Below are 24,292 nucleotides of genomic sequence, written 5' to 3' on the forward strand. Positions count from 1 at the left end.
CACTCTAAAAAAAAATAATGTCATGTTCCTTCAGAGGGCACATCCACATTCTTTGCTGGATGTCCTTTCAAAGGGGACAGCCGAGTGCAAAGGGTTAACAATAGTTTCGAATTCAAGCAAGAAACGTGCAGGTCGTTAACGAGGATCGTTCTCGTTATTGACGTTCCACGCACTAGCGAAAATTAAATTCTACAGAGGACAAGTATTCGACGCTGATAAACCGTGAAAGAGTAAATTTGTGGAATAGAATTTAATTCGCCGTTCGATGGATGACTATAACGTGCCATCTATCGCGTGCGTTCGCGAAGAGAGAAACCACCGAGCCGTTGCGGGCTTTTGACGCAATCCTTACTGATCCGTGTGCCTTTGAGCCCCATACGGGTTTGAAAGCCTGCTCCGCGATACCAGTATGATCGATACTGAAGATTTCTCCAACACAAAGCTACAGCCACCACGTTAACGCGCATTGTTTCAATTTCGGATTCATTTCCGGCTGTCCTAGTGCTATTTTAATCGTGGATTAAATTATTCCGGCTACCGCGTTTGATAGCAATCTCGTTTCTGAAATTATGGCACTAACGTTCCTTCTGTCTGCTTCCTCTCGACTGTGCATTGATCATATACATTACATCTTTGACTATGTTCAGAGGAAAAGATATCGATTTAAATATTCTATATAGGCAACAATAGAATAAATAACAAACTATGGAAGCTGAGATTGAAATCAAATTTCTGAAATTATGACCCAAATACTAAGCGAAAATACGCGTTAACGTGCTCGTTTTCGAGTTATTAACGAAAAACGGATGCGAGCGATCGGTCCGACGGTCGATGCCTGAAATTTTTTGCGGCAAAAATCGTCGTAGAACAAAAATACAGTCTTCGACAATATTCAGAGGAAAAGATATCGATTTAAATATTCTACATAGGCAGCAATAGAATAAACAACAATAAACGATGGAATCGAAGAGAACAAAATGGTAGAAAAATAGAAACAGCGAGGTAACGAGTCAATGGCGAGGCAGAAAATGGTTCAACTTTTCAGTGCGCTAAGCCGCTGATCCCATCGATTGTCGAAACTCGGCGCGGAAAGCGTTTTGTTCAATAATTCAGTTCCCTAGATGCATATTGATGACGTACGTCGTGCATTTGCATATGCTTGGCAGCGACACGAATTCCTCGTGTTCGCGCGGATCTCAATTTTGATCCCGTTTCGATCGTCGTTTCCCGTGTTCCTTGGCAGCTTTGCTCGCCTAAAAATCCCGAATATCAATCGGTCTTTCGCACAGAACGGAACGAGCACGATGGTCATTTCTAAATGAAAAATACGACTCTGGGGGGGGGGGGGAGGGGGTGAAAAACGACGTCCAAAAATAACGGTCGTTTTAACGCGAACGACGGGCCCTCGAGTGAATATTGAGCATTATTTGAACTCGTACGGAATTTTTTTTTTTCCTGTCTGACGTGACACGGACAAATCACGGTGGCCAGTTCGGCAAACGTTGGCTTCTGTCAGACGGGAACAGAAAGTATTTTCGATCGTCGAGCGACGGGTTTCTTTCTTTTGTGGCTGGCGGACGGGTTAAAATAGGATTCGAGCCTTTGGACGGGCGTCTGTCGGGAATAAAAGTGTCCTTCGATTAAGTTTCGTCCGCTGAAAGAACATCGAAGTAATTATCGAGGGAAAAATACAATGTGCCGTTTGCATTGAAATATTATCGACGCTTGCATTCGATTAACCCCCGATGGGGAATTCAATTTGCAGTAATGTCGGTTACAAAGGAATCTCCGATTCTTTAACCCGATACGCGGCTCTTCGTTTGCTTAGAACGACGGAAATAACAATTTCTGTAATATTCGTATCGTCGTCAATGACAATGTGTATTATTTAAATTAAACGGAAGGGTTGCGCTCCGTTGATCGATGTTCATTTCATCGTAGAAGAAAGGAGAGTATTTTATGCTTCCACGTAATTAAAATGTCCGCTACTGTGACGAGACGTCTACCAGCCATTATTTCCTTCGTATCAGCTTGCTACCAGACTCAAATAATATTATATCACGTCGCGTCTCGAGCACAACCCTTTCTGATATAAATCGAGCACCTTTACGATCTCTGTTAGAGATACTAAGTGTAAGCAGTACAGTATTAAAAATGTACAGAGTCGATAGATTTAATGTTTAGAATTGGAATTTCTCGTTACGAGCGTGTCGAGTGTTCTGTTTATTGTGGAACCGGATGTTCAGACGTTTTGGATATTACAGGGGCTTAGGACGTCCATATAGACGACCTGATTTGCGAATCGTAATTCCAAGATCAACGTTAACCTGATATCTCTCCCTCGCAGGGTCTGTAGAGCTTGCACTTACAGGCGAACGCATAAACAATCTTATGGATTCAGGATTTTCATTACTCCATGGATTCCCCATAAAGCAGAACAATTAATATGCAATTGATTTCGCCAACAAGAAAAAGGATGACGCATTTATTACGGATCCACGCATTCATTAATTTTAATTGAAAGAAATAAACGTCGTTTGAGGAACGTGTGCTTTATAAACGAAGAGGATAATTGACAAAGCATCAAACGCCTCAAAGGTCTGCGTGCGGCCTTTAGGTCTGGTTTAATGCGTTGCATTTGCCTCCCAATGGCCCACTTACTCCAGTCTACACAAAGCTGTGATGCAGCAGAAGCCCTAATTAAAGGAAAATCAGCCCCAGCATTGTTGCGGTCTTCCTTCTACGCAGTCTTAAAGACATCAATGAGAACTCAAAGAGAAACCTAATTTGCATTAAACATCAACAATCTTACCAGACAAACGATAATTATGGCGTGTGATTAATAAAATTCTGAACGAAAACTACCGATTCGCGATAAGGTTTAAGGATAATCCTACTGTTTCTGCGATTACTGAAGCCTCAACTAGGAATTATCGTAATCCACACCTGAATCTACAGGGCTAGGAACTTAGACTACCAGTGTTCCAATTCAGATAAGAGGACAATTCCGCTTCAGATTGCTACGAAGAAATTTTCAGGCATTTTGTCTGCTGGTAAATTGACATAATAGCAACGAAGATGAAAGGAGGAGCAACCTGTCCACGAATCGTTCAATAAATGAGTGCCATTCGACTGTGATTCGTCGAAGTCCTACTGCGATCGATGCGGTTTGCATCGAAGCCGCTGATAGATGGACGTTCCTTGTTATTACTACTGTTTACCAATTAGTTGTCGCGTGATTATAATTGGTAATTACACGCACCTCCGGATGGCGGTCACCATCAACGCCAGGACCGCCGATGCCATTCATTTAACCGCGTAACCAGTCCCGAAGCGTACGGGCCGTTAATTTTAAACTGCGTTCGACAAAAACGGAGCCTTCGTGCGTATATAATGCGGTGCGAATTGAATTTCGCTCGACGATGGATCGCGGAATTAATAATCGTTGCCCGACCGACAGAAGTTTCCATCGTTTATTAATTGACAATTCGAGACGTTTCGAATCTTAAAGGGGCAGTCTCATGCGTACGTTGCAAAATGTAACCATCTCTATTCATTTTTTTTAACTAAATGTTACATCTAACGCTATAATTTATTTTCGCAATTTACTTAACTATCCTTTGGGAATACAAAATAAATTTTTCAATGATTTTTATTGACTTTTCATACTTTTATTACTGCTACAGTAAACGTGTGTTTAAACACTGGCGTAGGTGATTCTCAAGGTTGACTAAATCAAAGAAATTAAAAAATTTATGTTGAAAATTGGCAAAATGGCGGAAACTTAAATTAAAAATTGCAAAATTTTGTCATTTATTTTTCCGCAACTTTTTAATAAAAGTATATGATTTAATCATTATAAAAATATAATTTTGGTACGGACGAGAATTATTAAAGAGAACGACGTGTAAAAATTTCAGAGCAATCGAACGTACAGTAAAAAATTATTTTCGGTTGCGGGGGTCAATTAGAATCATTTCTGATGAATAGACATACCTTCGAAATCCTATCCAATTCCGAGAAAAAAATTCGAGAAGGTGTGAAATTTTTCGGCGAAATTGAAAAATTTCAAATCGTTCTCAAAAAATTATTTTTGGTTGCAGGGGTCAATTACAATCATTTTTTGTGAATACATATACCCCCAAAATCCTACGCACTTTCGAGAAAAAAATTCTTTACTGAAAATGTAATGTCTGACCATACCATTGATATGTTTCACTGAAATTTCATGCGTAACTTTAAAACGTCATAACTTCTGAACGGATTGGACGATTTTAATGTTTAAAAAAGCAAACTACGCGTGTTTTAGTGGAGAATATGTACAAATCGCAAAAATATTCGAAAAGTTGGTCCTTGACCCCGCAAAATGAGAAAAACCTCATAAAAATGGTCCAATTTTCAAACGTCCATAACTTCTACAATAGTGAATATATTTCAATGAAACTTTTTTCTGAAATATAGCTCGCGAGTACCTACAGAAAAGTATAAGACAACATTTCCGTACAGCGTCAAACAAATTTACTAAAAATCAAAAACGAATTCTTAAGAAAAATCGACAGGGGATAGGTGTCTAAATTTTTCTGCGAAAAAAAAAATTTCAAATCGTTTTGGAAAAATTATTTTCGATTGCAGAGGTCAATTACAATAATTTTTGGTGAATACACATACCTCCGAATTCCTACGTACCTCCGAGAAAAAAATTCTTCGCCAAAAATATACTGTGTGACCGAAAATGTTTCTATAATCTTTTTAACGAAGCCTTCATCAACAAATTAGTATCCTTGATTTTCGTCTTATTTTGGCCTCCAGAATCTCCCATCAAAATTTTTCCCAGGGATGGCCGAACATCCTGTATATACTTTCAAAAAATGAAATAAAAACAAAAATTGATTTTTTTATGGTTTCACGTGAGATTGCTCCCTTAAAATCGAGTCTGGTAGAAACATTTCGCGAATAACATTGGTTATGGACGTTTGAGCGACGTTTTTCGTTCCAAAGTCAACATTATTGATACAACAGCTGTAAAACGAACGACTGTGTAGTTTCTTTCGCGTTTCGTCGAGGTATTCCGTGGCTGTTTTTAAACCGGGAATACCATGAATGAATAAAGATCACGGTTCTACCCAGCGGTTTATCACCTAATGCTTATCCAATTCCCCGGAGCTCGTCGATAAAAAATGTCCCTGGCCTGGACGTCCATGTTTCACCTATCCGCGCGCGTTATTAATAATTTACGACCACCGTTCGATATTCGTACCCGTTCGAAGATATTTGCCTCGCCCCGAAAAAAGGTATTCGAAGTTCGGTGGGGCGCCGACTGGAATAAAGGATCGACGTCGTTGAATAGATCTCGTCCCGCGATACGGGGACAAGTTAAAGAAGACGCCGGAGGGACATCGTTGGGTCGCGGGGATCGTGCACGAATACACACCGGGAGGTTTAAGGCGGCTTCGAGCCGGAAAACTGATTCCCCTCCAGTGCAACTGTACGACCGAGTTCGAAAAGCGAGCCTTTCATGGATTTTTCTTGTCAATGGATCCGGCAGCGCGGACCCCGGGTACGCAAAGAGATCGATCGCCGCGCGAAAGTGGACGGAGATTGAATCAGCGGAAAAACGAGGAAATCATTTGTAGTACTTTCCGCATGATCGAGCCCTCTGACTTTTCGCGTTTGAAACCCCGAGCGTATGGAGACCGCCGCGACAGTCCATTTTGCATCGACAAAGGATCCGATACGATTTCCAACAGATTTCTCGATCTCACCGAAGGCTACCGATGGGACTAAAAGCTAGAAACTCAGACGTAGCACGATTTGCTTTGCACGCGATATCGCGAATTTGGAACACGTAAAAATAATAGGTTACCCTGAGATCGTCGACAACTCATTTCACCGACACTATGTTTTCATTGACACGGTCAAATCGTCAACAAATGTTTTCATCGACTGCCCGTATTTAGCGACAGGGTCCATTCGTTCCACTGGCATAATCCGTTGCATTTCAAATGACATAAGTCTTGGCTTAAAAAATGTTTAACTTATAATCCTCAAGCAGGGTGTGTGAGAAAGTGAGGGTTCGACTTGAAAAATACTGTCTACGCTCGGTGGTCTGCCCTGGAAAAGGGGCTGTCATATTTTTGTATATTTTCTAGGCCATTATCTAGATCTAGAATATGGAATCGAAAAAATAATAATAGGTCTGGGTTACCAAAGCAGAAAACGTACTGACAGTGTCAGTCTGACACACATGAGTATCACAAATTGGGAAGTATAATAACAATTTCTTACGTAGCTATCAGTTCGTGGAAACGAATGAACTCAGACCCGTTGGTAAATACGGACAGTCGATGAAAACATTTGACGATTTGACCGTGTCGAAATGAGTTGTCGACGATCTCAGGGTAACCCAAAAATAATAACGTCGTGCCCGAAGATTTGGATGTTTCGAAAGGATGAGAAGCTTCGAGTCGTGGCGTATGCTCTTTCGAGGATAAAAATTCTAATGGGTGCATCGAAAGTCCCGGTGAATTGGTTCGAGGCAAGCGTTTTACGCAGCAGGATTCATACGCTCGCGTCGATACGCCCATCGTTTTCCTAGACACGCGTGTTCGAGGCTCCGACAGGCTTCGCTTGTCTTTTCGCGAGCGATATTTTCTCCGGAGACGGGCTGCCTACGATTTCCAGGACAGCTTCTGGAAAGGATAAAATCCGAAGAGCCGAAGGGTGGCTTCGAGGACGCGGTCGGGCGCGCTTCAGGTGTGATGCGAGATTGATACCGGAAGCTGTTGAGATTGATTTTCGCGTCGCAGAACGAATGATGGCAGGCGAACCCGCAATCCCCGTGGGCCCTTCCTACCTACTCAGTACCATCTGCGAGGACTCAGTTCTTTCCATCCTGGATGGAAATAAGTCTGAAAATGAAAGGAGAATACCGTCTCCCGTGGGAAATGTAACCGTCTTGTTCCCTCGTTTCATGAATCCACAGAACAGGACCTTCGTCTGCGTCGTTCGTAATAGTACTCGGAAATACAAAATTGGGAGGACGTCTCTCAAATCGCGATTCGAAGCTCGGACCTCACGAACGATAGTAAAACAGTTTCGAAAGTCGTTCGAGCGTCCATTTGCAATTATTTGGTTTCCCCGTCGATAGGTCACTGTTGACAATGATTACAACGTAAGAGGATCGGGGTTTCATTTCTGCGGTGCTCGGCGGCTTATGAAGATGATCGCGTAATAGAATTTATTACGAAATGCGCCCGGGGAATGAAACGACAGGCGACTTCAATAACGATTTCGTGTCGTCCCGAGCGTGGCACTTTGTAGGAGGTCGTCGGTGGGTAATTTGATCAAGACTATCATCCCTTCAAATTTTTTGTGGAATAAAAGTTCACCGTCAATGAATTTCTGGCCCCTTTCAAGGTCATCGAATCGAAAATTTAAAATAGAGAAAAGTCTGCCGTAATTTACTCATATTTTCGATATATCAGAATGCTGATTACTTTTATATTCGACGTTTCTTCACCTCTGAACTTGCAATGCAATAAACGAGAAATTATCGCCGTGGTCTGACGTGCAAGTCCTCGTCCAAAATCGATACGTTTGAGTGTCTGTCGAGGTTGATAATGGCATTGTAGGCTAGGCTTAAGCACCGCGCGAAACGTCAAGCTACTACAAGAACACAAACATTACAAGCCGAAATTACGCGTTGTCGACAGCGCAAACATGTACTCTCGAAGGACATGGGGAAAGAGGAAACACCGGATAAGCACGTCATGTTAAATTTGCTGCATCGAACATTGTCGCGGTAAGAGTCTGAGAAACGAACGTCGACAAAAATATAGAGGAACGCTCTAAAATATTTTCCGTCTCGCTCGATTCTATTCTGCAAAAGTTCTATCGACTCAACGATGTTCAAAAACGAATAACTGCGGCGTGTTACGAGAAAACGTGTTATCGAGAAGTAAATTAAATTTGCATTAGTAGATAAAGCTGCCAAATTCGATAGAGACGTTCGAACGTAAAATGCAAGGTGGTAGATACGGTCCACAGAACCATATGTAAATGTCCCATAGATCGTTGGTTGACGCGAATAACACGGATAAGGATGACGAAGTATCCATTGCAGCTTCAATGAATCAATCGACGATCGAAATTTTGCCAAGCTCAGAATTAAACGAATCGTGGGGGATAATGCTTCTCTCGAATAGGACAGTTTAAGGACTCTGCGTCTAAAATTACGTCGGCGGCATTCGTATCGCTTATCTAACGAATAACGTTCTTTAATTAGCGTTATCTTTCAGAAGCAATTTCCCGAGAATTGAGATTTAATTTGTTTTTGTAGACACTGCAGTCCGCGGAAGTGAAAGAGAAACTGAGGAGAGGAAATTGCTAAGAGAGCAACGTGATGGGGGAGAAAAAAAAGGAGAAACGAAAAAAAAAAAGAAAGAGAACGAGTCGAGCGGGACAAGACAAAGCCGAGTTTCAGGCGGAGGTGAAATGATAAATTAAACCGAGCACAATAATGTTCCGCCCGCAAAACAAGACGGCTCAGGCTGCAAAATTATGGAAGTTTCAAGACTAATTGCGAAACTTTTCGCGACAGGCAAAATTTCTGTAAACCCCGGTTAGGGTCATTCTTTCGTCCGAACCGAATGGACTTTCAGCATGGAACGTTTCTATACTTACTACAGTGCAACGCTTTGGTGAGAAATTGTTTATTTTCATTCTCCTCCCCACGAACGATAGATTGAACATTCCGTATCGTACGATTTTACATTTTAAAAATTTCATTTGTCTCGACCAAGATAAATACGCCCTCGCGTCGGTAAATTCAGTGGACATAATTGTTCTCCTAATAATCAATTGCCAGGTGGAAATGGAACGGAATTCGATACCAGGAAAGTTTTAAACGTCGTAAAAGCTCTCGAAGTCTTCCTTTAATGTTGCGGTATCGCTCAAACGGAATCAGTTTTCCGGGCGGTAAGGTTTGTTATTTAATCAAAAACAGAGACCCGCAAACTCCATCACGAAGCTCGCCGGGTTCCGTTACCCGTTGTAACTTTATAGTTCTTTGTTTATTGCCTTACCTGGGCCCGCGAGTATACGGAATTTCTTAACAGTAAGTGGCACGGGGGTTACCGTTCTCTCTTATGGAGTCGTTCTTACTGTAACTTCCTTTGAAATATTGCCTCTGGCCGAATAGTATCGACTCGTTTTATTTCGTCGAAGTCCTGTCTTCAATTATTTACGCGATGCTGGCCAATGCCGCAACCTCTGGAGAAATTCCGGAGGCTAACTTCATAGACAATCATGGAATAATTCAGAACCCTCGATTGATAAAGAAACGAAACAACGCCAAGAAAATTTTCCGGCCGTAATTTTTCATTCGTGAAACACGATCTAAATGAATAGTTAACGAATAACGTTTCGTTCCAGATTAGTGGACTTCTCCGGTAACTCAGAAAAAAAGGGCTTGTTTACATTTTTCAAAGATGCGAAAACAAGTCGAAAATGCGGAATAAAATTTGTTGGTACGATGCTTCCTTTCCGAGATAATTGAATTTGAAAATTGTGTATATCTGGCTGACGCGTCTGACCATTATCGACTGTTTCTATTTGGGTCGATATTCTATTCCAGGCGTTTTTAAAATTTCTGGAAAACGAAGCATCGAGAACACACTTTACGGTTACATTTACGACTCGTTTTTGCATATAGAATCCTGCTCGGTCGCATCTACTTTGGAAAACATCTAAAGATCTCGTTTAATAAGTCCCTATTTCGAGTCTCGGGTCGATGAGGACTATTTGCTCGTTGGATAATGATTTTCCAGGACGACGGGGAAGTGATTTGGCCCAGGTCGAAGTAGTTCAAAATTCTCGATCGCGGTAACAAGACAAACAAGGGCAAGAGGTTAGTCTTGCCCTGTGGCTAGGTGCCGCAAGATGTGTCGCAGCCCTAACCGTCTCGTTCTCCGCTACGTCGAGCATCGTGTAACCCGGCTTCTCCTTCTTGGTCCGGGGGGCTCCTTCAAAGTCCTCCAACTCGTCTACCTTTAACTATATACCGTCCTTAAGTTCCGCGCGAACAGTCGGGTTGCTTCTACAAGCCGAAGTTCGCGTTCGCGTTCGCCTTCGTCGCTTTCTCGTGTACCTCCTCCCCTATCGTTTCTCTTATTTTAACCACGATGCGATTGTCTCTGTCTCTCCCTCGTCTTGGGTCCCCAAGATGACGGTTTTCGACTCCCTGCTACTGAATTTCCCGTCAACCACTCGATATCAGACGCAGGCACAATTCGTAACGCTTGGCTATCAGTTTTAGCGACGTCTAGGGGTTTATTCGCGCGAAAATCTCAATTTTCGAAACCGAGGATATCGTTATTATATAAGTCAAAGTTGAGAACCACCGTTCCAGATCGTTGACGACGTTTTACACTAAATACAACTTCCTTTCTTTCGTATGGTGATTTCATACGAAGAACGTGACACTTGTAATTTCTTTGCTTTCGCGTATCCAACATTCATTTGCATAGAGGGTGAGTCATCCGGAGGGGATCGAACGACCCCTCGCTCATAATCCATACTTTCCCTGTACGAGCATTTATAAATAGTATTTCTAATCCCTTCCACGACGTCTCTCTCGAACCGTAAAATTATTTTCTTTAAAAAATTCAACGTGGCTCCTCGGGGTTGTGAGAAACCCGCAAACGAGTGCAAACATCGGGAAACCGATTCTCGTAAGACACGAGGGCTTAGAAGACTTACGTCGGTTAGATGGTTCCGCGACGTCTTACAAGGCCTCCGTGTTATTAGCGTAATAATTTCGGATAATTGGGGGTACCGTTTTAATGCGTCGACCATTCCATACAATGGAGCTAATAATTCCCTGGGACATTTTTCTTGGAGCGTGGAAGTTTTTACACGGCTTAATCGAGCCGCGTTTCTCGTTTACCACCCCCGCGACGAGGACCCTCGAGTATTCCAGGCATTCGCGGCGCTGAAGGGTTGGTATCTCCGAAGCCAGTCAGACGGGAGCCTAAAAAGAGATCCGCCTTGTGAATGACGATTATCCGTCAGTGACTCGGGCTCGGTTGCCGGCGACGAAGGTTACAAATACCCTGGGGCACCCTTCTACGAGCTGGGAACGCGGTCCTTGTCTCACCCCTAGACGCGGGGCATTCATCGTAAATTAAACGCGAAGGGACCTAATGACAGACGCCGCCTATTCCACTTGCGCACGTTGAAGACTAACTATGGATTTTCGGTTCCCTCCTTCGCAAGTTTTTGACCCGAACTTGGCGTAAATTTCGGTTTGCAAAACGATAACGAGATTAGCTTTTTAAACGTTTTGCGGTCGGGCTAAATCCGCCCTTGGATACCGTGAGATTAAATTCAACACGTACGCGGCTTAAAATATAAAATTCCCTGTGAAGGTTTGCGGCTGAGTAGCAATTCGAGTTCAGTTTCGCCACTATTAAGGAAATTCTATTCCAGAATTTAAATTCGGAATTTTTTTAAATTTGAAATTTTTGCGACAACTGGATTAGGTCTCAATTTTTGATAGTTCAAACTGAAATAAATTTATATTATAAAGTTGTAATTGGCCCTTTCAACAGGCCCTAATTATTAAGTACATTTCTACGATTATTAGAATCACTATTATTTGATTTCCATAATCTCCATTGTATTTTCCAACTTTATATTACGATAGAAATATCACTGTCCGACCACGCGTCGATCTATTCCACTTAGACAAAGCGCTAGTCTGCTTGTCTGGTCAGATAACGTACTATTCTACTTATCTGATCAGATACAGCCTGATCACCTACTTGTCTCGCCTATACTACTTGTCTGTACAATCACTTCGCTATACTACCTTCGTCTAGGTGGATATACCTCCATGCTCCTCACCTACTCGAGCGTTTCCCCATCCTGTCAGTCTGATCGAATATTGATCAATTCTACTTGTTTGTCGAATCACATTCGCAACACTCGAAATCTCAAGATTCTAATTGTACAACGCTATCCACCAGATTCGAATACTTTATTTACTTCATTCGAACAATCTATTACATCAAAATTAATTTTAATATTTAAAGTAACTGTTCCCTGCAAGAATCTTATTTTTTAAGCTTTAACCAGAAACGTTAAAATATCATCGATGGAATCGTAGTTGTTAAAAGATCGCAACTTTCTGCATCTCGGTCGATCTCCGAGCAAGTTTCCCAAAGGGTAAACATCTTTCGAACAGGATATTAAAAGGGTTGATTTTTGTTTAACTAAGAACAAGCCGAGGGTAGTTTTCTTCTTTCTTTTTCGGACAAATTCGAGGCTTCGTTTTGAAGGAATAGCGATTACTTCGCGACGCAAATAACTATGTAACGAATCCAGCTACGAGGACTAAAATTTCAATAAAACCGTCGCGTGGATTGTCGCGATGAATGTTTTCTCATCTGCCGGGTGAATTAAACGCGGAATGAAATTTTTGTCGCTCGTTGGGGTGGCTCCGGAGTCTCGTCCCTTCGCGCTCCGGGCGTCTTAAACACGCGAAGGAAGTTTCTTCATAAAACGTCGACGCCCTTCTTAATTTCTTGTTTCCTTCGCGGGCGCGTTTTCTTTGGTAATCGTAAAAACGCCTCGGGCCGCGAGGGTTCGGCCGGATATAGGAAATCGTCGCGCGAATATAAAATCAGACTCTCGTCACGCCCACGCGTTCCCTCGGTCAATTGCATGTTTGTACAAGAACTCACGCGCGCACGCGCCCAACTACCGGAAGGAAACGCCAATATTTTGTTACGGGATTATGCGACGGATTACGTCTGTGCAGCTCTGACTCAATATTTATCGAAATACAGCACCCTGACTGTGTGTATTCTTATTAACACAACACTGCGTAATACGTTCGATCGAAAACCCAGGACAAACAGAAATTAATACGATCAACAAATCTCAAACATTCATTCTGTTTTCATAGATAGACTGAGGTTAAACTTTTTTACGATTTCTTTAAGAAGGTGAGGATTCAATGTTCGCAAAGGAACGATTTTCTGAATGAACTTTCGGTTTTAAACGTCGAACGTTCCAAATGGAAGTGCTCGAACTATAGGGCGGTTGCTCAACGTCGTAAACTTTGCTCGAGATAATCGATTCCATCGCGACTTCTCCACACCTGATCGACGCTTGACAATTAGTGGAGTCTCCTGCTATCCTTCACGGCGGTTGACTGCCATAGCACTCGAATTCGCGGTTTGAATGGAATTGGGACCGCACGCGATTAAATTCTCCCTCGCTTCCGTAACCCGATTGTCCGAGGAGAGACCGTCTCGTCCCTGTCCTTGTTTCTTCGTCTGTATTTGGGGAGAAACGGTCCTTCTGTCTCCTCAGACAACCGGGAGCGAAGATGTCTACCGTATCAATTGATCCTAATTGAAATTAGAAGAATTTAAATTTTCTGATTCGAAAGTTTCGATGCAAGTAATTCCGTAGAAACGTGGCACATAGTGTACATTGACTTTGTACTGTTTGGCTAGTTCTTCCTTTGTATACAATAACTATTACAAAACCTATCTTGAAATGGATCAGTTCCAAATATTATTCTACGGATGGAACAGAAATTTTTGTGTTCTAATTATCGTATTATAGAAACAGCCTTCAGGTGGACTCTTCAGTTTTGCATCTCGAAATTTAAATTGCAGAAACGTGTAGTTTAGAAATACGAGATTTTTAGGAAATTTTTTGGCCCGAAAAGCCCTCATACGCATCGGAGTGCGACCAGATATTCGATCCCCCCTCCCTGGTAGAACGTTCGATCATTTCGAAATTCTCGATCATCGCGGTACCGCGAAATAATTAAACAAAAACCGCGTAATTGTCCAGATTAAGAGTGTTCGGTGTCAACGTTCGAGCGCTCGAGCTGTCGATGCTGCGCACGAGCGAGACGTGCGCGTTAATTGACAAAGCGGCGAGGGTGACATCATGAATTCCGACACGATACGTGGTCTACCACGGGGGATTAGTCGATCTCAGTCAATCGCAATAATGCACCGAAGGTGCATCGACGCTATGATTGTATTTTAGATGTGACGTGGTTTTGGAAACAATCGGAAACCTTCATTGCGATTAGAAACCTCGCCGGATCAGCCCCTTTGCTCTTTGATGGCGTATTCTCATTTGGAACGTCATCCCTCGAGTGATTTATATTTTACAAACATTAAATGGTCGATGATTTTAAAAATACATTTCATAGATAATCCATTTTACGTAAACCGTGGAAATAATGTTTGGTTTTCTAAATTTTTTACGAAACATACACGTGGCCTATTCTTTTCGATCAACGTTTCTATTTATCATCGTCAATTTTATTTTTCCACGAGATTCGGTAATATTCCTGTAAAGGTAACCATCGATGACGCAGTTAACAACTATCCTCCGCGAATTAGGTTTTCATGAAACGCCCTAAAAGCCTCGACGCTGGTCCGTAAAGACTAATATCGCTCGAGCAACTTCAGTCCTGATAAAAGTTAACGCACTTACGAAGGGTGTAAGCAAACTACAACACAAACAGCGGTTGTATTCGGGCAGGCATTCCGCGAGCATAGCGTAGGGCTTCTGTAATCCGAAACCAGAAAGTATCAATATTGAACGAGCATTAAAGAATCTAAAGTCAAAGATATTGACTTGCTTTTAGAGAACCCGCGTTGCATGAGCCCGTTAATGCCCTAAAATATCTCTTTCGCCGCGGGAAACTCGTTTAAAAAACTGTATGTACCGTTCGCCCTTCGAATAAAACGGGAATTCTGATTTTTGAAGCCGCGATCAAGCGGCCGATTCGTCGGTATTCGTTTACATTTTATTTCTACGACGTCGAATTTTTAATTAGAAAAGTTCCCTTCGGCAAATTTTAAATTAGTTGTCGATCGTAAATATCCTTTACGTAGACAATTTTAAAATTATAAATTAAAAAGTACTTACACATGTGATAGAGTAAGAGGTTCTTCGTGGTTCCATTGTACTTCTGGAAAGCTCGATTCGTGGGTGCAAACAGGGTCACGTGACGATACGTCAGGGTAGTGTTCGCCACTTGACTGGCCTCCAACAATTGATAGAACTGTAACAAAAGCGCGAATATATTATTAATTATACGCTTTGATGTCCTATGGACTATAGAATTCGTACAGAAAACAGCAAGATAATATTTTATTTCGTCGCAGGGCTATTATATTCTTATTCTTAAAATCATATTTTCTGTCTCGATGGACGTTTTGGAAGTTTCACCGAAATAAAGTTAAACGGGTATATCGTCAAGTTACCGTTCATTGATTTATTTGATCTCGATATTCTGAAATTTCTGGCCGATGGACGTCGATGCAAACGTTTTGACGCGTCTGTGTCGCAATTAAAAAAGCAAAAGGGCGACGGGGCCATCGATTTCCCGTCAGGGGTCGACATATCTTCGCGCTGGGACTAACGCGGGGATCAAGTAACTCGAGTCACGGCGGATTAAATGCGCGATTGTACGTGCCGAATTAGTGATTCACGTTCCGCGCGGGCAAAGGCGTTTAATCCGGCGCGTCGAATGAAATTTGCCAGGGTCTTTCGTCTCCGCGAAAATTTGCACAAAGGAACCTCGTTAGTTATCAATGCGTAATTAACCCTGCGCGATGTCGATCCCTGGGCGGAGGATATCGCCGGGCCTCGAGTCACGTTTCTTTGTCGAAATGGAAAAACACCGGAAAAGCGACGGATTACGTTTTCGCCCCGAAGAAGGACCGACCTTTCATTAACTTCTGTTCCACGACATCTTCCACTTTCTAGAATTCTAGAATTTCTACATATTCTTGACTAAAATACGCGTTCATTGCCCTTCGAAACATTAAAATCGACCAATCCGTTCAGGAGTTATGATGTTTTGAACTAACGCATGAAATTTCAGGGAAACGTATCAATGTATGGTCAGACATTATATTTTTGGTAAAGAATTTTTTTCTCGAAACTGTGTAAGATTTTAGGGGTATGTCTAATGACAAAAAATGATTGTAATTGGCCCCCATAACTGAAAGTATTTTTTTTAGAACGATTTAAAATTTTTTAATTTTCTCGAAAAATTTCACACCTTCTCGAATTTTTTTCTCGAAAGTAGGTAGGATTTCGAGGGCATGTCTAATGACCAAAAATGATTGTAATTGACCCCCGCAACTGAAAATAATTTTTTTAGAACGATTTGAAAAATTTTTTTTTCGTCGAAAAAATTAGGCACCTACCCCCTGTCGATTATTCTTAAAAATTCGTTTTTCATTTTTGATAATCTTATTTGACGCCCTACAGAAAAGTTGTCTAATACTTTTTTATAGGTACCCATGAGCTCTGCTTCAGAAAAAAGTTGCATTCAAATATATTCATAATTGTAAGAGTTATGGCTGTTTTAAAATTGGATCATTTTTATGGGGTTTTTCTCATTTTAGGGGGTCAAGGAATAATTTTTCGAATATTTTTAGAATTTTTACATATTCTACACTAAAATACGCGTCGATTGCTTTTTTAAACATTAAAATCCGTCAATACGTTCAGAAGTTATGACGTTTTAAAGATTCGCATTAAATTTCAGGGTAGCATTTCTAGTCTCAGATTAGATTTTCAGTAAGGAATTTTTTTCTCGAAAACGCGTAGGAATTCGGGGGTATGTCTAATGACCAAAAATGATTGCAATTGACCACCACAACCAAAAATAATTTTTTTCAGAATGATTTAAAATTTTTTAATTTTAATTTTTAATAACTTTTTAACGAAGCCTCAATCAAGAAATTGATATCCTTGATTTTCGTCTTATTTTGGCTTCTAGAATCTCCCAGTAAAATTTTTCCTAGCGGTGACCGAACACCCTGTACATATTCCCAATAATTTAATTTAATTTTTACTGGGCATGCACTTCCTAGATCTCGTTTCGTAATAAGCGAAACAATTTTTGCGTGTGAAAATTGAGACGGTAAATTCTCATGATAGACATTTAAGTGGACCGCCATTCGAACGTTTTATCAATGGAATACTGTTTGTTGGGCGTTTTCGCGAGGTCCCAATTGGTCATTAGCTTCTTCCAAAGCCGCAAAAAGAGGAGACTGTCCAGCTGAAATTGATGGTTGAATCTCGTAACTGTGTGTCGACGACAATTCTGGCTCTCCAGAAAAGTGTTCTCTGAGAGTTAAATTTACTATGATGTGGAAAGATTTTTCTGAAGCCTGATCAAACTTAAAAACCAATCAGTGTTTTACCTATTCGTCGCGATTTTTACCATTCAACTTTGAGAACTCTTTTTAATACGGACGTTCGTCGATGAAAAAAAGTACGAATATTTTTAAAAGCACTAGTTTCTATGAAGTTCCATCGAATCGACGATTTCCACTTTGCTATACATTTTGTTCAAGTGCATGTCGACCCGATGAATTTTCGAAACTGATTGTTTCCGTGCAAGGCTTCGTTTTCGAGAGAAACTAAAACGTAAACTGAATTCGTTTTGCGTGTGCCTTTGTTTCTGAAAAACATTTCGTTCTACATTTTCGAATTGTTTTAGCTGAATTATTCTGCCATGTTACGCATCTGCCTTTGGGGGGAAAACAGATATTTTCCATGCGAATGATACCGGTTAAAATTTTAATAGAACGTTCAACAAAGAAATGTTTTATACGCATATCGCAGAAATAAGTGTTGTTCTTTGTCTCGTATTTAAAACGTTGCGCGACTTTGAAGAATTTTTGAAAGAAGTGTGCTCCACCGAGTCCAAATATTTCTTTTTCGGTTCCCGGCTCGCATTCGACGTTTCTCTCTTTCAAGGCTGCCTTTCGAAGCAGCTATATCAAATTGTTGCCGTCGGGATAGCCTTTGATTTATAAAACTTAGTTTGCTTTGAGCCTTCTGCCTTCCAACGTAGTTTCAAAGAGTATTCGGACTCTTTATCCTGCGTTATTCTGTGCTTTGCAGAAAACCACTTATTGACATCCTCTTCCGTGCTTCGGAGCCTCGCGAAATCTCAAACGTGGATCATATTTCTGTCTTTGAAAATCTAACTCGTAATTGAAAGAAATTTATTCGAATTAAAATGTGTTATTCATAATGAGTGGTACAAAATAAATTCGAAACGTGGAAGGTTCGTAAAGAAATTTTACCCCAATAAATATTACATTTGGTAATTATTTAACAGAGGATGTCGTATCGATCCACTTCGTCGTGGATGTTTTAAAGATCGACAACCTGTCATTTCGAAAAGTCTAGTTAAGTCGTTGATCGACTGCTTGAAGCAACGCTGCACGTTCGAACGAGGAACAATGCGATGACGTTGGTAAACGTCGTCACAGCTGCCCTATTTCCGGACCCTTAGGACATGCTAATTAAATCGGCTAATAGCCAGTCCTGCCTTGGCCGCCCATCAATTGATTTAACAACAAATTTAATTGGACGTTGCCCGTTGAACGGGAAAAATAATTACCTCGTCCAGAGGTCGGTCTCCTGTAACGCAATGAAAAGTTGCAAGTGACTCGTTAACTCATTAATTTTGTCATTTTCTGAATTCTAACTGAGGAATAGGTAGTTCTGAATATAATAGAAGAAATTCCAGATTCTGGGAGTTTATTTTTCACGCGTGAGAAGAGAGCTTTATTTAAGAGGTCGAGGTCTCGTATATTATTTACTTTTAATACTCGAGAAGAAGTTTTGGTTTTCGAGGATCGAGACGATGCACTTGTTTCGTCAAAATGAGTTAAATTCGATTGTCGTTTAACTTGACAGATCCGTGGGGCATTTCTTGCAAACAGATAGGAATAACCCAAAATTATCGCGCAACTCGAAGGACCGATCATTATGGAATATACAACTACGTAGATCGACCGCATCCTGAATCTGCTTCCACTAATTAATCTGAAATTTCCTGCGGGCTTCGTCGAACGGATTGTACAGTTAATAGACCACAGTCTGAATTCGCATTGCCAATTATCTCATCGTATACTAATTAACATAGATAAGCTGAAATATAGGGCTGTTTGGTTATTAATAAAAGGCCCACCTATTTCGCGAAATTCGATCATCGAAACATCTTGCATCCATACAACAGTGGAGTAGTTTTGTTTCTAGAGTCATCCTTTTGAAGAATACGTAAAATATCGATCTCGTTTGTATTAAATTAAATGATTCAGGGGCTAATATTTCGTTGAATTTATCTTTTATTTAGCTTCCATAATTATTCGTACAAATATAGCTTGCTCTCAAATATACCACGTCTTACGATAAAATAAAATGGTTAAATGAATAAAATAAAATCGACCTTAAAGTTCATTCATCATTCATTACTGTAGGTAAGATAACGATCTCGTTTGTATTAAATTAAATGATCCAGGGGCTAATATTTCGTTGAATTTATCTTTTATTTAGCTTTCGTAATTATTCGTACAAATATACCATGTCTTACGATAAAATAAAATGGTTAAATGAATAAAATAAAATCGACTTTAAAGTTCATTTAAGAGCAAGTAGCAGTATTTTCTAATTTTCTAAAAAATTCAATATTTTATGGTGTCGATGTCACTGCGAATGAAGTACGAAATATTTTTCGGTGTAGAGACACGAATAATAAAATCCAAAATGAAGCAGACACGTTCGTGTTCGTGCACAACACCATATTGATGGAGTGTAATATAACAGAGATACATCGATGTAACGCGCTCCTCGAAAATTTATGGACTTACGCGGGCATCACTCGTCCAGGAAAATGAATATACACGGTCAGTGCTTGCTCGTGCACGGCTACCAACTACAGGATCCAACAGATCTCATCAGGTAGGATAAATTACTCTAAAATCTCCTGTCGATCTGTTTCGAGCTTCGGCGAACTCGTCGGAAATGCAGAGCTTATGATATGGAATTGTTCGAAATGTGTTTCGTGTCAAGTTTGACTAGTGGAAACTTTGTTATAAAATCATAATGCTCCGATTTTAGCCCAGGGGTTGAAGAATCTTCTCGTTTCTCATGAGATATTTTTATTTTCCAAGCGTGTCAATATTCACAGAGAGCTTGTAAATCAGACGAAATAGGAGGTCTCGAGTTTGGTAGAATTCCTTTACTCGTATAGCGGAGTGGCCCCTATTTTTCTACGATTTCCCAATAATAATTCATACGGGTGTCCATCAGCCTTTTCTTCGAGGCGGTGGCAAGACGTATCGATGGCGCATCGGAGTAAGTGCATCGAGATATTGAGATGTAAGCCACGTATTCAATATAAGAGCTTTCACCGGGTTCGGGCTGCCTCCACCCCTCCTCTCCACCCCCTCGTCTAGCCGTTCTGCACCCAACTCTGCCTCCCTCGGGCAACATTTCCAACAAACGCGCACCCGACCAATTTACAACGGAGCCGGTTCAACGGCGCGTGCAATAACGCGGCGAATAATGCATCCGCGCCACGCTCGGGATGTGCACCGTGCATCGCGTTGCAACGACAGAGACGACATCGAACCGCAAACGGTCTGCAGTCCTCGACAAATTCAAAGAGAATGCTATCGTTCCGGCCGTATCGTGAAATTTCACGTTCGTCGATCTCAGATACGCGTGAATCTCGCCCTGGACAGTTTTCCCAAAACGTGGCCGAAATTTCAAGAATCCAGTAATCTTCTATTCTCCAACATTTTAACATTCAGAGAAATGAATTTTAAAAACTTCAATTCTCTAGAATCCACTTCCATATTTAAAAAGGCTCGTCCTTTACGCCAAGTGGACCGAAAGTAGAAAAAAAAAATAGTCGCTTTCGCGGACTTTAAGTAGACAGTTTCTTTGGGAAAAGTGTCAAAAAAAAAAGGCAGAATGACGAACGGGATAAGTTACGGAAACGCAAAACGAGGAGCGCCCGGTCACGAGCTCGGTCCCGAAATTTATTCGCGACGGTTCGTTTGTTTCCAAAGAAAATTTAAGTTCGGGCGAACGCGTATTCGAGACTCTAGGTTGACGTGGCTCGTACGTCCCTATAATAATATAATATGCAAATTAATAGTGTGCACGTTCCAGCTCCTTGAATCTTCGCCTTCCGTCGCGATATTTCCAACAAAAGCACACTTGGACGATTTACAATGGAGGAGGGCTCAGCGGTGCATGCAATAACGTGCCAAATAATGCATTCGCGATGCGTTTTCGATATGCGCGCCGCAGACACAAACGAGAGCCAACGAAGACGATATGAGAGAGCAAACAGCTTTTCATTCTCGCCTTGAATTGAACGCAAGTCGGATGAGATTTGTACGTGCATCCTTCTCGTTCCTCCCCTCGGAGTACCTATCCGAGGAAAACTTTAATTTAATAACTTCTCGGCAGGCTCGGGACTCGCAGTTTCTTTTTCGTTCTAATTATACGAGTCGAGTTTAGGAACTCGTGCTTTCCCGTGACTCTTGTATTCGAGCTTCGAGTTTTGATATTTTGTATTAAAATTATCGAGAAATTGATTGAAGTCGCGTGTTTGTACCGACGCAATCGCGAAATTGGGTTTCGTCGCGCGTGCATCGCCTGCAATTAAACTTCACCTTTGCGTGTCCCTTATCGCTCTTGCACTTATTAGTTCTTCGCGTATATTACTATTGTGTCACGAAAGGGAACGAGAAGAACTGCACGAAGAGAAACTCGAGACGCCCTTTACGCGACACGATACGCAACCCCATTGTCGAGGAAGGGTGAAATCGACGAGAGTCCTCCCTTTTCTCAGCTTCTTATTTAATTTATAAAAATATTAATTTCCATAAAGCCAGGTACAAATATCTATCGCTGAAATTCGTTTCACTTAACGTATCATGCGACACGGACGAGCTTGGACGACCCCAGCTCGTTGATTATTCAGATTATATTCGTGTTCAGTGATTCACGAAGTACGGGGAGGGTGTAACATTTATCCATGAAAGATTGCACGATCGATTCGATGTATCAGCGTACGACGTGGGCGGGGGAGGGCATTCGTGATTTCCGCATTTCATAATCCCCGGGGTTGTAATTTCTGATAAGCGCGAGATACAAGGCGGGAAATTCTTGTTACGGGCACGTGACTCATCGTCGTGGCGCGTCCCCTGCTAAACAACTCGAAGAAATGAATTTCTGCGGGGTTAGCTCGCCGTCCGACTGGCGCCAACCAGACGACCCCTCAAATTTGACCCCTGCGCGAGGATCACAGTTACCCGGGATCCTCCAGGTTTCGCATGACATCTCATGAATCCTTCTCCCTTGCCAGCTCCCTTGATGGAATACCCTTAAAAGGGGGATGATCGATTGCCGATTCAGGCCGCGCCTGTGACGCATGGATAATTCGAAAATGATTATCGGGAGGCTTAATACTGTCGAAGCCGAATCCCAGCTTGATTGGTCGCCGTCTCGTATAAACAGAATTGCTCGAAAACAATCTGCGCCGCTGGAGCTCGCAATCGAACGATCCCCCGCCAAGGGGGCGAAAATACCTCCCCCTGTTTCACGTTTCAAACCACCTTTCGTTAGAAAAATTAGTCGACCGCGCTCTGAATGGAAGCGAATCGAATATATGCAATTAAATCCTTCTTGAGAAATTAAAGCGACTTTATTAAAAGTAGAGATTCGTTCCATCGAATAATAAGAATAATAGGAATATAAACATTTTCTTTATCTTCTCCGATAACGATGAAACGAAATTAATATATTTTTTCTATAATTATTGTCTTAAATAAGGAATCACAAAGTGTGGCGACGTCTCTGTAACTTCCATCTGATCAGAGACACCGATTGCATTCGAAGAAATCATTACTCGATAAACAAATTTCAATAATGGGAAGACGATTTGCGATACGGCGGATCCTACGGGACCCAGGAATCCCTGAGTATGGATATTCGTCGCCGCAACATTAAATGTCATCGGCGTCGAACGCGTGTTGCGAATCCGAATGCGGATACGCTATTACGATTATTTCGGTAGGCTTCCTTCGCCTAACGGTCGCATTAGCAAGCTCCCGGAAGTGGTGTAGTATTACTAGCATCGATATCTCCGCGGCTTTAATGGTCATGCTGAATATTGATTACCAGTTAGTGGCATAATCAGCGCGATCCAAATAGTTAATGAGCGCCGGGGTTAAGTGCATCCCCTGGAATTACCGGGCCACCGCAGGCCCGCGGGCTCATTAACAACCGTTTCCTTGTTTTTTTTGCACTTGAATCTGGACGTTGAAAGAACGGTGAATTTTTCAGCCATTTGTTGCAGTCTTTTCGCCCGGACGATCGATCCTATAGGGAAAACTGCCCCTGACAGGGATCGTTTGTCTAAATTAAGCCGGTCCCCAAAGAAATAACACTCTTCGATTATCATTTACGTAATACTGATCAATGTTTCGGGGGCCACACATTGCGGAAATCGTGTTCGTAATATTAGAAAATAGAGAAGTCTCTTAACTATCTAGGTGGAATTTATGTAAATCTAACAGAGCTAATTTTCTTCTGAAGTTTACTTGTAGAAATCGTTAAGATTTTGCTGGAAAAACCTAGAACACCATGTAAAAATCACATTAAGTAAAAACATCGCGTTCATAATATCAGAAAAAAGAGGAGTCTCTTAACAATCTAGGTAGTCTAGAAAAGGTGAATGGAATTTATGTAAATATAAATAAAATTCCACCTACCAAACTAAATCTAACAGAGCTAATTTTCTTCCCAAGTTTACTTGTAGAAATCGTTAAGATTTTGCTGGAAAAACCTAGGACACCATACAACAATCACATTAAGTAAAACAATCGCGTTCATAGGATCAGAAAAAAGAGAAGTCTAGAAAAGGTGAATGGAATTTATGTAAATATAAATAAAATTCCACCTACCAAACTAAATCTAACAGAGCTAATTTTCTTCCCAAGTTTACTTGTAGAAATCGTTAAGATTTTGCTGGAAAAACCTAGGACACCATACAACAATCACATTAAGTAAAACAATCGCGTTCATAGGATCAGAAAAAAGAGAAGTCTAGAAAAGGTGAATGGAATTTATGTAAATATAAATAAAATTCCACCTACCAAACTAAATCTAACAGAGCTAATTTTCTTCCCAAGTTTACTTGTAGAAATCGTTAAGATTTTGCTGGAAAAACCTAGGACACCATACAACAATCACATTAAGTAAAAATAGAAAATAGTATTTCAATTTTCCCCCAGTGTCTTTCGAAAAGTAGTGTCTGAAAGAGGATGTACCAACGTTTCAGTGTTAATTCTTGTAAAAATTAGCGTAGGAAGCGTAAGATAAAATATGGGGGGAGTGGATTTCGGTAACAGTCGGTCGCAGA

At 41.2% G+C, this 24,292-nt stretch overlaps 1 protein-coding gene across 3 annotated transcripts in view; it reads right to left on the reverse strand.

The window, feature by feature from the left end:
- The window catches only part of Fas1 (fasciclin 1 Fas1 domain-containing), a 379,485-nt gene that overhangs the window by 91,613 nt on the left and 263,580 nt on the right, over positions 1-24,292 (reverse strand). For all 3 annotated transcript variants that reach the window (XM_076765289.1, XM_076765290.1, XM_076765288.1), the window contains exon 2: positions 14,965-15,100. In XM_076765289.1, the coding sequence (XP_076621404.1) occupies positions 14,965-15,100 (136 nt within the window). The remainder of the gene's footprint in view (positions 1-14,964; positions 15,101-24,292) is intronic.

This window comes from Colletes latitarsis, chromosome 5 (genome assembly GCF_051014445.1).
Source record: "Colletes latitarsis isolate SP2378_abdomen chromosome 5, iyColLati1, whole genome shotgun sequence".
NCBI lineage: Eukaryota > Metazoa > Arthropoda > Insecta > Hymenoptera > Colletidae > Colletes > Colletes latitarsis.